Genomic DNA, 15,107 nt, shown 5'->3' with positions numbered 1-15,107 from the left:
CTGGCTGGCGAGGATGAGCGCCTTGCGGTGCACCATTTGCTCGGTAGCGGGGGACATCCATGCTCACAATTCATATAGAAGAGTGCAGTTCATGGGCTTATACGAGAAAGAGAGGCAGGGGGAAATTACACCACAGAACAGTAGCAGCGCAGCTGCACACACAATCTACCGTCGTTCCCTCCCGGTCTGAGTCGTGCCTAGTCAGCTGCAGCGACGTGGCATCGCCAGTATAGGGCGGAAAGAGAGCCCTTAAATTGAAATTGAGAGACCGCACTGAACATGACACGTCCTCTCCTCGCCCGGGGTTCCACGTGGACCCAGTCATTGACCAAAACAGATCCCGTGGGCCAGTTCGAATACTTTCAAAATACATCCTTCCCCCCGTATATCGTCCACCTCTGCTGTTACGTCAGATCAGTGAACACTTAAAGGAAGAAAAGAAGGATGTATTGTAATGATTCGACGGGTGACTCCTCTCGCCGCTGCGCAGTGCAGATATTACCGGGAGGGCTGAACTGTAGAATCTCCCGCTATGAAATCACAACCTCAATTTACAACACGGCGTTAGCATGCGTTTCTCTGTCTACTCGTCAAACGGGCCATCAGGTAGGATAAGGCAACATTGCAATGTAAGATTGCAACTATTTAAAACGATGCATCATAACTTATTTGACAGACGTTTTGAGTGAGAGATTGCTACGTTACTTTTGTAGCGTCAGATGGATACAATGTTGCAGCATTAGCATCACAGCTATCTATGTAGTAATAATGGAGATGTTTTAAAGCACCAGGCCTACTGTATGTTATGATGATACCGCTTAATAATTCAACGTTGGACACAAATGCCAAATCACTGCAACTGTAAAAATAGCCTACGCTCGTCTGCCCTTCCTACGGATGCAGAACTGATGGGCTGAAAGCATAAATTATTTCTCACAGCCTACGGTTATTGCCTTAGTTACATCTTCCAGAACATCATTCAGAAATGTTTGAATAACAAAATGAACGGCCTAAATGTTACAATATGCCTAAAATGTTTAATGTCGGAGCGGAATGACAGCCCCAGTTATTTTCGTACTTGCAGGTGCATCGTTAGAGACTGGCGCTGACATGTTGGTGACGGGGGTGCTTTCCCTGCTCCTACTCGCGCACCAGTGTGTTTCTGCGCCACAGGTGCCCGGGGACCAAAGGTGGGCCCTGACACACACACACACATCGAAGGTATAGGTTTTAGCCTCCAGTTTTTAATATGAACCTAGATGGATTTTCCAGCAGGTATAGGTTTCCTGTTGGCTTGGGTATATTTTGTCTTCCTTTCTTTTGTTGTTTATTTGGTGAGCCAGTCAGACAACATGATGTGTAGTGCTCCTGACAGCATTCAGCCATCAGCCAGCACTGAGGGACTAGCGTTGTGTAGGAGTGATGACACCTGAAGTAAAAAAAAAAAAAAAAAAATTAACTGAGGAAGTCATATAGGAATAACAGAGACAGGAAGTATGATGTTTAGGGAATTACATCACATCCTGTCCCTGGGTGGTAACAACAGAGGAGAAATAGGGATCAGAGTTCCGAGTGAGCCTGTTTATATAGTTCCTCAGGTAGAGGTCAAAATCTTTCCCTGCACTTAATCCTATTAATAAAACCAACAAAGTATTTGTTATCACAACAGTCTCTCTTTCTCTGTGTGTGTATTTGTCCCACAGAGTAGAGTCAGCAGGAGCCCCTCCCCCTCTCACACTGGCCAATCCCTTTGGCTCTGGAGACGAGGAGCGCAGGTGAGTGGCACCATTTACATTAATTATTACAGCGGTGGGCAACTCTACAAAGTAAAGGGTTTAATCACGCCAAATCTGGCCAACCCTCCCCCAGGAGAGCTGCTATGTATGCAGGGCTTTGCTCCAGCCCTAATTTAACCCTTTAATCTGACAGGGGCATGTATTATGTTAATTCACACCGTCAGCTCTGGACTTTGAGTAGGTGTTATGATGTGTCTCCCAGACAGATAAGATACTGTATGTAGCTATGTTCTAACAGGTTTATGATGCTGTTATAATGTTTGCCTTTGTCAACCTGACTTGTGTTATGCTGCCAGTATGACTGCCTATTTTCACAACAATCTGGTTGAACAAACAAATGACTGAAATAGTTTCTGCCCCATTTACCCCATTTAGTTGTGTTCTGTAAAAGGTCTAAGGTTGTCTAGGTGTGTGATCTGTCCAGGTCTCAATTTATATGCAGCTCACACAACGCCACTGACTAGGCCTACTATGTGATTTAAGACAGGTGAGCACAAGGGCATGCTAACTGTACACTAGGGGTTGAATAGCGTATTTCAGTCAGAACCCACTCCCTTTTCCTGGGATAAATAACTGCGAGAAACCGGTAAATTATAATAAATTCTTTCTATGAACAACATGATGTGAAATGGAACTTTAAAATGATATGCAATTTCTAAATCTGTCTTGTCTACGGTCTTCTCTCTGTGATCTGCATGATCAATCCTCATCACTCAGGGTGGGGGACAGACAGGGCATCTCATTATGAAGCCCAGTTCACAATGCATATGTCATCTCATCATGGTTACTTTTTTTTTCTTGGCTCACCAATGTGCTGCAGCATAGCCAATACTACATTAACAGGCTATAAGTACTGAATCTGCGTCTTATTTACACATCTCCATCTGGCTTGCAGGGGTCAGCTTTTTTTAAATGTAATTTTAGCTGCAGAGTTTTAAAACAGCATATAGCTTGAATATCGTTGCTTTAAGACAGTGCGCTCGCGAGCACTCTCGCAGTCTTTCTCTCTCGCCAAAATAGATAATTATGTTCAAGATTGATACTTTTGTATAAATAGTGTATGTGGACACCTCTTCAAATGAGTGGATTGGGCTATTTCAGCCACACTCGTCAACGTTTCCCTTTACTGTGGCAATAGTGATCAAATCAGCGCAATATTAGCCGCTTTCATTGCAACATACCGAAACAAAACCAACTATGCAAGAGATTTCGGTGTAGGAGTCTATTTCGCACGACCAGACCAGTGCGGCATAACAAATCAGAGCTGCAGTAGGCCTATATGCAAATAGACCATTGTCATATATGGATCTTACTTGAACTGTACTGTGCAGATCAAAGCAAGAGCTCCATGTAGCCATTTGTGCACATTTTGCTCATATCCTTTGCTAGTTAGTGAGATATTAGCCTGGTTATAGATAACTTCTAGTCCGCAATAGGGTCGTGACTGCCTACAAGAGCACAAAATGTGTACATTTCAAGACATCGTTGAAAAGCAAGTCAGGTAAAGAGCTTTTTTTGTCATAAAGGGGCAGTGTTGTATTTTTTGAGGCAGGCTTGAATAAGCTAAGTAGCCAATTGGCAGAGAGCAGCATCATTTGTCTGATTCTCTGTAATAATGATATGGGAATAATAATTGCATTTGATTTTGTAAAATGGTTTCTTGCATCAAACAACACCATTTTCAGTCACCTCCTTGTCTGAAGGACAAGTGGATAAACAGGTTAATGTCAAGCCCTGCATGTTTTTTTAAGTCTCATGGAATGTAGGTCTACTGTACATTGAACACCATACATTGGCTGCTACTGTAGGCTGAATGATAGAACAGCAATTTCCATGTTCATATGTCATGGGATGCATTTTCTTCATTGTTTTTTTATGGTAGGGCACTCTGGTAGGCCTATATTATGATCAAATATCCACAGTAGCCTAGTTGGCCACTGTTACAACTGTAACTTAGTGGGTACAGCCTCAGTGTTCACAGTAAACGCGCACTGGAAGTTGCACAGAATCTTCACAACATTCAAGCTTGCGCTCAGCAGACCTGAAATTTGCTCAGTGACGAAACATTTTGAGGGAACATTGTGTACAGTACATGCCATGCGCACCAGTTTGAGTGTGTCAAAAACTCTGCCGGGGTTTTCATGCTCAATAGTTTCCCACATGTATCAAGAATGGTACACCACCCAAAGGGCATCCAGCCAATGTCAGACCAGTGGTCGAAAACGGGTTATTGATGAAAGAGGACAAAGCTGGTTGTCACAAATTGTGCTGAGCAACAAACAGGCTACAGTTAGTCAACTGACAGTCCGGTACAACATTGGTGCCCAAAGACCCATAAAAGAATGCACAACATGTCATACCTTGACACAAATTGGGTATGGCAGCCGACGACCTTATAGTTCTTTCAGCAAAAAAACAAGAAACTGTAGTTGCAGTGGGCTAAAGAACGAAAACACTGGACACTGGAGAATTGAAACATTGCCTGGTCTGATGAATCCTGGTTCCTGCTGTTTCACACTGATGGGACGACTAGGGTATGGAGAAAACCATGAGTACATCCATCCATCATGCCTCATCTCAACATTGCAAGCTGGTGGTGATGGTGTGGGGGGAGTTTTCATTCCATACATTGGGTCCCTTGATAAAAGTGGAGCAACGTTTGCCACAGGATACAGTGAGGGGCAAAAGTATTTGATCCCCTGCTGATTTTGTATGTTTGCCCACTGATAAAGAAATTATCAGTCTATAATTTTCATGGTAGGTTTATTTGAACAGTGGGAGACAGAATAACAACAACAAAAATCCAGAAAAACGTATGTCAAAAATGTTATAAATTGATTTGCATTTTAATGAGGGAAATAAGTATTTGACCCCTCTGCAAAACATGACTTAATACTTGGTGGCAAAACCCTTGTTGGCAATCACAGGGGTCAGACGTTTCTTGTAGTTGGCCACCAGGTTTGCACACATCTCAGGAGGGATTTTGTCCCACTCCTCTTTGCAGATCTTCTCCAAGTCATTAAGGTTTCGAGGCTGATGTTTGGCAACTCGAACCTTCAGCTCCCTCCACAGATTTTCTATGGGATTAAGGTCTGGAAACTGGCTAGGCCCCTCCAGGACCTTAACTTCTTATGGCTGCAATCCCGTTAACGGGAGCGATATGACAACAGCCAGTGAAAGTGCAGGGCGCCAATTTCAAAACATCAAAAATCTCATAAAATTCCTCAAACATACATGTATCTCATACTATTTTAAAGCTAATCTTGTTCTTAATCCCGCCACAGTGTCCGATTTCAAATATGCTTTACAGCAAAAGCACCACAAACAATTATGTTAGGTCACCACATAGCCACAGAAAAGCACAGACATTTTTCCAGCAAAATAGCCAGTCACAAAAACCACAAATAGAGATAAAATTAATCACTAACCTTTGATCATCTTCATCAGATGACAATCATAGGACTTCATGTTACACAATACATGAAGTTCATATTTATCAAATATGAGTTTACATTGGTGCGTTTACATTCACTAGTTCCAAAAACATCCAGTGATTTTGCATAGCCACATCATTCAACAGAAATAATCATCATAAATGTAGATGATAATACAAGCAATACACATGGAATTCTAGATATACCTCTCCTTAATGCAACCGCTGTGTCAGATTTAAAAAAAAACTTTACGGAAGAAGGAACCCATGCAATAATCTGAGACGGCGCTCAGAAGTAAACGTCACAATAGCCGCAATGATGGTGTCAACATAAACAAGAAATTACATGATAAATATTCCCTTACCTTTGATGATCTACATCAGAAAGCACTCCAAGAATCCCAGGTCCACAATAAATATTTGTTTTGTTCGATAATGTCCGTTATTTATGTCCAAATACCTTTTGTTAGCGCGTTTGGTATACATATCCAAAAGCTCATGCTGGTCAGTGTTACATCGGACAAAATGTTATTAAATCAAATCAAATTTTATTTGTCACATACACATGGTTAGCAGATGTTAATGTGAGTGTAGCGAAATGCTTGTGCATCTAGTTCCGACAATGCAGTAATAACCAACAAGTAATCTAACTAACAATTCCAAAACTACTGTCTTATACACAAGTGTAAGGGGATAAAGAATATGTACATAAAGATATATGAATGAGTGATGGTATAGAGCAGCATAGGCAAGATACAGTAGATGGTATCGAGTACAGTATATACATATGAGATGAGTATGTAACCAAAGTGGCATAGTTAGTGGCTAGTGATTCCTGTATTACATAAAGATGCAGTAGATGATATAGAGTACAGTATATACGTATACATATGAGATTAATAATGTAGGGTATGTAAACATTATATTAGGTAGCATTGTTTAAAGAGGCTAGTGATATATTTTACATTTCCCATCAATTCCCATTATTAAAGTGGCTGGAGTTGAGTCAGTGTGTTGGCAGCAGCCACTCAATGTTAGTGGTGGCTGTTTAACAGTCTGATGGCCTTGAAATAGAAGCTGTTTTTCAGTCTCTCGGTCCCAGCTTTGATGCACCTGTACTGACCTCGCCTTCTGGATGGTAACGGGGTGAACAGGCAGTGGCTCGGGTGGTTGTTGTCCTTGATGATCTTTATGGCCTTCCTGTAACATCGGGTGGTGTAGGTGTCCTGGAGGGCAGGTAGTTTGCCCCCGGTGATGCGTAGTGCAGACCTCACTACCCTCTGGAGATCCTTACGGTTGTGGGCGGAGCAGTTGCCGTACCAGGCGGTGATACAGCCCGCCAGGATGCTCTTGATTGTGCATCTGTAGAAGTTTGAGTGCTTTTGGTGACAAGCCGAATTTCTTCAGCCTCCCGCGGTTGAAGAGGCGCTGCTGCGCCTTCTTCACGATGCTGTCTGTGTGGGTGGACCAATTCAGTTTGTCTGTGATGTGTATGCCGAGGAACTTAAAACGTATTACCCTCTCCACTACTATTCCATCAATGTGGATAGGGGGGGTGTTCCCTCTGCTGTTTCCTGAAGTCCACAATCATCTCCTTAGTTTTGTTGACGTTGAGTGTGAGGTTATTTTCCTGACACCACACTCCGAGGGCCCTCACCTCCTCCCTGTAGGCCGTCTCATCGTTGTTGGTAATCAAGCCTACCACTGTTGTGTCGTCCGCAAACATGATGATTGAGTTGGAGGCGTGCGTGGCCACGAAGTCGTGGGTGAACAGGAAGTACAGGAGAGGGCTCAGAATGCACCCTTGTGGGGCCCCAGTGTTGAGGATCAGCGGGGTGGAGATGTTGTTGCCTACCCTCACCACTTGGGGGCGGCCCGTCAGGAAGTCCAGTACCCAGTTGCACAGGGCGGGGTCGAGACCCAGGGTCTCGAGCTTGATGACGAGCTTGGAGGGTACTATGGTGTTAAATGCCGAGCTGTAGTCGATGAACAGCATTCTCACATAAGTATTCCTCTTATCCAGATGGGTTAGGGCAGTGTGCAGTGTGGTTGAAATTGCATCGTCTGTGGACCTATTTGGGCGGTAAGCAAATTGGAGTGGGTCTAGGGTGTCAGGTAGGGTGGAGGCGATATGGTCCTTGACTAGTCTCTCAAAGCACTTCATGATGACGGAAGTGAGTGCTACGGGGCGGTAGTCGTTTAGCTCAGTTACCTTAGCTTTCTTGGGAACAGGAACAATGGTGGCCCTCTTGAAGCATGTGGGAACAGCAGACTGAGATAGGGATTGATTGAATATGTCCGTAAACACACCAGCCAGCTGGTGTGCGCATGCTCTGAGGACACGGCTGGGGATGCCGTCTGGGCCTGCAGCCTTGCGAGGGTTAGCACGTTTAAATGTTTTACTCACCTCGGCTGCAGTGATGGAGAGTCCGCATGTTTTCGTTGCAGGCCGTGTCAGTGGCACTGTATTGTCCTCAAAGCGGGCAAAAAAGTTAGTCTGCCTGGGAGCAAGACATCCTGGTCCGTGACTGGGCTGGTTTTCTTTTTGTAATCTGTGATTGACTGTAGACCCTGCCACATACCTCGTGTCTGAGCCGTTGAATTGAGATTCTACTTTGTCTCTATACTGACGCTTAGCTTGTTTGATTGCCTTGCGGAGGGAATAGCTGCACTGTTTGTATTCGGTCATGTTTCCAGTCACCTTGTCCTGATTAAAAGCAGTGGTTCACGCTTTCAGTTTCACACGAATGCTTTCATCAATCCACGGTTTCTGGTTTGGGAATGTTTTAATCGTTGCTGTGGGAACGACATCTTCAACGCATGTTCTAATGAACTCGCACACCGAATCAGCGTATTCGTCAATGTTGTTGTCTGACGCAATACGAAACATATCCCAGTCCACGTGATGGAAGCAGTCTTGGAGTGTGGAATCAGATTGGTCGGACCAGCTTTGGACAGACCTCAGCGTGGGAGCTTCTTGTTTTAGTTTCTGTCTGTAGGCAGGGATCAACATAATGGAGTCGTGGTCAGCTTTTCCGAAATGAGGACGGGGCAGGGCCTTATATGCGTCGCGGAAGTTAGAATAACAATGATCCAAGGTTTTGCCAGCCCTGGTTGCGCAATCGATATGCTAATACAATTTAGGGAGTCTTGTTTTCAGATTAGCCTTGTGAATGAATGCAGCCTCAGGATGTATGGATTCCAGTTTGCAAAGAGTCAAATAAAGTTGGTTCAGAGCCATCGATGTGTCTGCTTGGGGGGGAATATATACGGCTGTGATTATAATCGAAGAGAATTCCCTTGGTAGATAATGCGGTCAACATTTGATTGTGAGGAATTCTAAATCAGGTGAACAGAAGGACTTGAGTTCCTGTATGTTTTTGTGACAACACCACGTCTCGTTAGCCATAAGGCATACGCCCCCGCCCTTCTTCTTACCAGAAAGATGTTTGTTTCTGTCGGCGCGATGCGTGGAGAAACCAGCTGGCTGCACCGACTCCGATAGCATCTCTCCAGTGAGCCATGTTTCCGTGAAGCAAAGAACGTTACAGTCTCTGATGTCCCTCTGGAATGCTACCCTTGCTCGGATTTCATCAACCTTGTTGTCAAGAGACTGGACATTGGCGAGAAGAATGCTGTGCACGATGTGCCCATCTCCGGAGTCTGACCAGAAGACCGCCTCGTTTCCCTCTTTTACGAAGTCGTTTTTTGGGTCGCCGGCTGGGATCCATTCCGTTGTCCTGGGTGAAAGGCAGAACACAAGATCCGCTTCGCGAAAATCATATTCTTGGTCGTACTGATGGTGAGTTGACGCTGCTCTTATATTCAGTAGTTCTTCTCGACTGTATGTAATGAAACCTAAGATGACCTGGGGTACTAATGTAAGAAATAACAAGTAAAAAAAAAAAAATTGCATAGTTTCCTCGGAACGCGAAGCGAGGCGGCCATCTCTGTCGGCGCTATTGGTCGACGAAACATTTCAAACTAAGTACAGAATCAATCATTAGGATGTTTGTAACATATAGCTTCAATAAAGTTCCAACCGGAGTATTCCTTCGTGTCTTCATGAGCAATGGAACGCAAGTGGGTACCATGAGGAATAAGCGTGATCAGATAATGGCTGACTGCCAGACACCTGATAGATTCTGCTCTCATTCACTCCCACAACACTGTAGAAGTCTCACTCAAATTTCTATGGATGGTTGACATCTAGTGGAACTCCTAGGCAGTGCAACATCATTAATATCTCAAGGGGATTTCATTGGGGACTCTGGTGAATACATACAAAGCTCAGATTTCTCACTTCCTGTTTTGATTTCTCCTCAGGATTTTTCCTGCCATATGTGTTCTGTTATACTCACATACATCATTCAAACAGTTTTAGGAACATTAGAGTGTTTTATATCCAATACTAATAATACTATGCATATATTAGCAACTGAGACTGAGGAGCAGGCCGTTTACTTTAGCAAACTTATTCATTCAAGCTACTAAATACTGCCCCCCAGCCATAAGAAGTTAATATGCTTCTTCTCGAGTCATTCCTTTGTTGCCTTGGCCGTGTGTTTTGGGTCATTGTCATGCTGGAATACCCATCCACAACCCATTTTCAATGCCCTGGCTGAGGGAAGGAGGTTCTCATCCAAGATTTAACGGTACATGGCCCCATCCATCGTCCCTTTGATGCGGTGAAGTTGTCCTGTCCCCTTAGCAGAAAAACACCCCCAAAGCATAATGTTTCCACCTCCATGTTTGACGGTGGGGATGGTGTTCAGCCACCAGATCTCAATCTAATTGAGCATCTGTGGGATGAGATGGAACGACCTATTTGGAGTAGAGATCCACTACCAGCCAACTTGTCACAACTGTGGGAAGCATTAGAGTCAATATGGGAAAACACATTGTAGAGTCCATGCCCCGGTTTAATTAAGGCTGTATTGAGGGCAAAGGGATGTGCAACTCCATATTCGGAAGGTGTTACGAATCCCTTTTGGCCCGACAGTCTAGGGGGGATGGTAATGAGACCCGTAACATAACTCATGCAAATTATTATTGTGACAAAGGAAAAGTGTGAACGAAATAACCACGACAACAGAAATCTACCGTCAAACTCTAGGTTTATTTATAAACACACGGTAATGGGGGGAGCAGGAAAAGGGGCTGAGCTGGACCCAAGGAAAGAAACAATAAGTATTCAAAAACACCCCTAAGCTAGACTAGCCTACTTTAACCACAGCTAACTAACTAACCAAAAATACAGTGGGTGGTCCGCCCAGTTCTAACTAGTGTATTTAACAAAGTTCACCTACGGGTAGTGTATGCCCATGGGCGACTTGTCTTGGTTTCCCCCTTTTCCCACCAGCAATCAAACACAAACACCATAACAAAAAACAATACTCACAGGTGATGACAAAGTCCTATGAGGTGCTTAAACAAAAGAGAGGTTAAGACACAAAGCGAGAGTGAAACACAGAGACCTACAGACATGACATTTACAGAGAGATTGAGCTCTAGAACAAACAAATGATGGGGTTTTTAAACCATGGGGAAGGAACTGTGATAGGTCAGGAAATAGGAGGAGGTGTGTCTTCTGATTGATGATTGATTGTTGACTGATTGGGGAGTGATGATTTTCACCTGAGAGCGGAGAAGGAGAGAAAAGAAACACACACAGGATACACACACTCACAGGATAACTGTATCCGTAACAGAAGGCTTTACTAAAGTTTTGTACACTCAGTACACTGTGTGCATATATAGATGTCCTAGCATACTCCGTTCCAGGTAATACATTCAACGCAGTATTAGTCTTAAATTTAGCTAATGAATGATGGGTTATTGTCACGTCCTGACCGTAGTTCCTTTTTTATGTCTCTGTTTTAGTTTGGTCAGGGCGTGAGTTGGGGTGGGCATTCAATGTTTTTGTTCTAGGTTTTGTATTTCTGCTTTTGGCCTGGTATGGTTCCCAATCAGAGGCAGCTGTCAATCATTGTCTCTGAATGAGAACCATACTTAGGTAGCCTGTGTTCCCACTATGATTTGTGGGTAGTTTTCTGTATTCACCTGACAGAACTGTTTCGTTTCTTACTTTCACTTTGTTTCGTGTGTTCAGTCTAATAAATAATTAACATGGACACTTACCACGCTGCATATTGGTCCGATCCTTCCTACTCCTCCTCAGACGACGAAGAGATTTATTACAGTTATGCATAAGCTTCTAACTTATAGCTTCTGTCTCTTGCACAATGCGCACCTTCACTCCGCTGGCTCCTTAGCTCTTGGAGTCCCAGGAAAAGCTAGACTATAGCTGGCTGGATTTTACATTTTTTAAATTGTATACTAATAAGAGTGTTAGAAAACAGACGCAAGCTCTTTTTGGCTGACTGTTAACTACAGCAGCCAGTAGAACTCACGGTGAGTGAAAGAGTAGAGAACTCGGGATGGCGGTAGGCTACAGCAGTTATTTGTTCAGGCCCATAACCATTCGATCTTTAAGAGAAGTCAAAGCCGTCTGCATCTTATTCTAGTCCTATATTATTCAAGCATGTCATCACAATGATGAAGATAAGGACAGCGAAATGTATTTCCTTTAACTGTTGAAAGTCGAGGAAGGAATGACGCGACAATGGAGAGAGCAAGAGGAGGTAGGGTAATACGCATGCCGCACAACATTAGGGGAAATATGATGAATGGTATATATGCTTCAGCCTGCTAATTATAAACATGTAAAATAGGCCCTATTATATTTTAAAATGAAATTCGCCAGCCTATAATTGTAACTTTGTACTAGTTACGGTGTTGTATTATATGGACTGGAATTACGCAACTCGTTCAATCCATGAAGCTGGGGGGAGAGCATGCAATGCTGGTGGAGGGCATGCGGCCGACAGTCCACACAAAGATTTTAGCCTACTGGAATTGTTTCATTCATTTACCCAAGACAGTATAGGCAGGCCTACATCTATGAGCTTTTATGTCTGTCTGTCGTACATAATGTGCGGTAGCCTATATATCATAGGCTATGTATTGGATAACGACAAAATAATTTGGGCTTAAGGATCTTTAATGTCTTTTTAATGTATGGCTCATCAGGCTCAGGTAGCATCCGGCTTGGATTTTCATGCACTAATCAGATCCTGACATATTTCTATGCTTTATACACTGAGTGTACAAAACAGTAAGAACACCTGCTCATTCCATAGACTGACCAGGTGAATCCAGGTGAAAACGGATCCTTTATTGATGTCTCTTGTTAAATCCACTTCAATCACTGTAGATTAATGAGAGGAGACTTAAAGAATGATTTTTAAGGCTTGAGACAATTGAGACATGGATTGTGTATGTGTGCCATTCAGGGGGTGAATGGGCACGACAAAAGATTTAAGTGCCTTTGAACGGGGTATGGTAGTAGGTACCAGGCACACCGGTTTTGAGTGTGTCAATAACCACAATGCTGCTGGGTTTTTTCATGCTTAACCGTTTCCCATGTGACAACTGGTGGAAGCATTTTAGTCAACATGGGCCAGCATCCCTGTGGAATGCTTTTGACACCTCGTAGAGTCCATGCACTGATGATTTGATGCTGTTCTGAGGGCAAGGGGGGGGGGGGGGGGTGCAGCTCAATATTAGGAAGGTGTTCGTAATATTTTAACATGACACTTCCGGTTTGGGTGGGGAAATATCTGCTTACACGGGAGAAAAGTGATTTATTCTCAGGATTGTTTGAACATTTGAAAAATACAGGGAAGATATTTAACCCTACTGTACACAGAACACACCAGGGAGGGAACAGAGAGCTTGTTTGTAAAACCTTGAGACATGTTGAGACTAGATTACACTTTCTGTACAGTGAAGTAATGTGCTACCCAGTCAGGTGGGCCTGAGGTTGAACCTTCTATCCCGAGACCTAACCTCTGTGAACCGTAACTGCTGGCCTCTAACCTCTGTGTGTGTGTGTGTGTGTGTGTGTGTGTGTGTTAGGTTGCTGCAGAGCTACATCAAGGCCAACCTGAAGGAGGGACAGGGAGGACCAGATAGCACCTGGGAACAAGGTAAACACATCACACACACACACAATCATTGACATAAATAATGAATAAAACATCTTCCTATTTCCTGCTGGTCAGAGGTGTTTTTCCTGTTTAGTCTCCATGACTATGACCGCAGCGGTGACATGGATGGCCTGGAGATGATGAGGCTGCTCTCTGAATACAACTCCCACAATAGGCCTGGAGAACAGTCAGCTGAGCCGGTGAGAGAGGTGTGTGTGTGTGTGTGTGTGTGTGTGTATATATATATATATATATATATATATATCTATCTTCATTGTTATGGTTAGGACATACTTTGTCTTGATCTTAGTCAGTTTGGCCTACTAGCTAGCAGGACATAATATAAGGGTTGTGTATCAGGATTCAAATAGATAATGTAGCCTGTACTGTTGTCAGCATGAAGATGTTACTGTTGGACTCACTTTAGCTGTAAGTAAATCTCCACTAACGTTGAAGTTGACCATACAGTGTTTCAGTTAGTGAATATGTACACTAAGCCAATGTTTTTTGTCGTGTGTGTGCATCCCAGGTGGTGGACATGGTAGACTTTCTCCTGCAGACTCAAGATCTAAACATGGATGGTCTAATAGCACCCCCTGAGCTACTCTCTCCCCCCAAACTACAACAACCAGACTCTTACTCCCAGGGTGCACCTGAACAGGGAGGAAGTGTGGTCCAGGAGCAGGTAAAGGTCCAAGTGGAAGTCAAAGTTGTTGAGGAACCAAAACTAGAAAACGCAGCACAGAAAGAGAGGGATGTAGAGGAACAGCCCAAGGAAGAAGAGTCAAAGCCAAGAGTTGTGGGACAGGAAGTTAAGACCAATGAACATCCTATACAGGCAGAGGAGAATGGACTGCATATCCCAGAGGCCCCTGCTGCTGATCATGAGCAAAATAGGCCTGCTCCTGTACATCAGGGGCAGCCTGAAATGTAAACACACAACACACAGACAGCACTCCAACACTTCCGTCCAGACAATAGCAGGGGCCCTTTGACAGCAGAGTTAGCAAATCACAGACCCTCATCTACCTTGGGGGGGGGGGGGGGCTTGTTTTTCACATTGAGGGATTTTTCTTTGGTACTGAATTATAAACAGATGTCAGTCATTGTTTAAGCTGCTGTTATTTCACATTGCACTTCTGATCAAGTGAGAATCCAGTATTAGATATATTTTGCCAAAAGATACCTTACACTGCTAAATAGTTAAGTGTATTGATTTTGGGGTAAATAGTTGCCATGAAAATGAAGCCATATATTGGAATGGACAATCTGAAGAAAAGTTAATGGACTGCATGTATGAACTTGTCAAACGCAATGCCTTTAAATGATACTTGGAGAAAGTATTCCCCTCCAGTGCAATATTAAAAAATGTTCACTCCCCCTCATGGATGCAAAAGGAGTAGTTTGGTTTAAGAAATTCAGTGGGAAAAGCCCTTTAATTCATGGAATTGGGCTCAGTCACAGCAGCTGTTGACTAGATTCTCCCTTTTCCAGATCAAAAACCCCAGGCCTTCTCACTTAGTGAAAAACCTATAAACTGAAGCGCCATCTGATTTTCAGATGATTTATTTTGCGGCCTGCTCACAGTAAACTGGAGCCCAATTTAGTCTCACTTCTAGAAGTGTGCACTTGTTCCTTTAAAATCCATGAGGGGAGTAAACACTTGTGTTGTAATCAATAATTTATGAACATGGGATAAATATTTGGTTTGCTGTACATTTCCTGAATTGGAAGGTTTGTATATTTGACAACAAAAAAAAAGCCAACATGACTGCCACCTTTAGTTTGTGGTCACTAATTGCACCTTGTTTAAAAAAAAAAAAAAAA

General features: G+C 43.4%; 1 protein-coding gene across 3 annotated transcripts; it reads left to right on the top strand.

Annotated features, from left to right (window-relative positions):
* The first annotated feature begins 260 nt into the window (after window positions 1-260).
* On the top strand, window positions 261-15,057 carry LOC135507863 (cell growth regulator with EF hand domain protein 1-like). 3 transcript variants are annotated; one of them, XM_064927587.1, is made up of 6 exons: window positions 261-629; window positions 1,085-1,190; window positions 1,704-1,775; window positions 13,210-13,280; window positions 13,356-13,489; window positions 13,810-15,057. In XM_064927587.1, exons 2-6 carry the CDS (start codon window positions 1,111-1,113, stop codon window positions 14,212-14,214), a joined length of 762 nt encoding a protein of 253 aa, XP_064783659.1. In that variant the 5' UTR covers window positions 261-629; window positions 1,085-1,110; the 3' UTR covers window positions 14,215-15,057. The 3 variants fall into 3 exon arrangements, with proteins under 3 accessions (XP_064783659.1, XP_064783657.1, XP_064783658.1); XM_064927585.1 differs by having other exon boundaries at window positions 262-606; XM_064927586.1 differs by having other exon boundaries at window positions 273-606; window positions 13,356-13,480.
* Window positions 15,058-15,107: the final 50 nt, after the last annotated feature.

Source organism: Oncorhynchus masou, chromosome 21 (assembly GCF_036934945.1).
Source record: "Oncorhynchus masou masou isolate Uvic2021 chromosome 21, UVic_Omas_1.1, whole genome shotgun sequence".
NCBI classification, from domain to species: Eukaryota; Metazoa; Chordata; class Actinopteri; order Salmoniformes; family Salmonidae; genus Oncorhynchus; species Oncorhynchus masou.
The sequence above is the reverse complement of the archived record's forward strand: the minus strand, read 5'-3'. Positions and strand labels throughout refer to the sequence as shown.

Bases quoted from the DNA above. Each gene is read 5' to 3' on its own strand.
- LOC135507863 (XM_064927585.1), top strand. From the start codon at position 570: ATGCGTTTCTCTGTCTACTCGTCAAACGGGCCATCAG. The intron at 13,281-13,355 runs GTAAACACATCA...CCTGCTGGTCAG, and splicing joins AGATAGCACCTGGGAACAAG to AGGTGTTTTTCCTGTTTAGT. The intron at 13,490-13,809 runs GTGTGTGTGTGT...TGTGCATCCCAG, and splicing joins CAGCTGAGCCGGTGAGAGAG to GTGGTGGACATGGTAGACTT.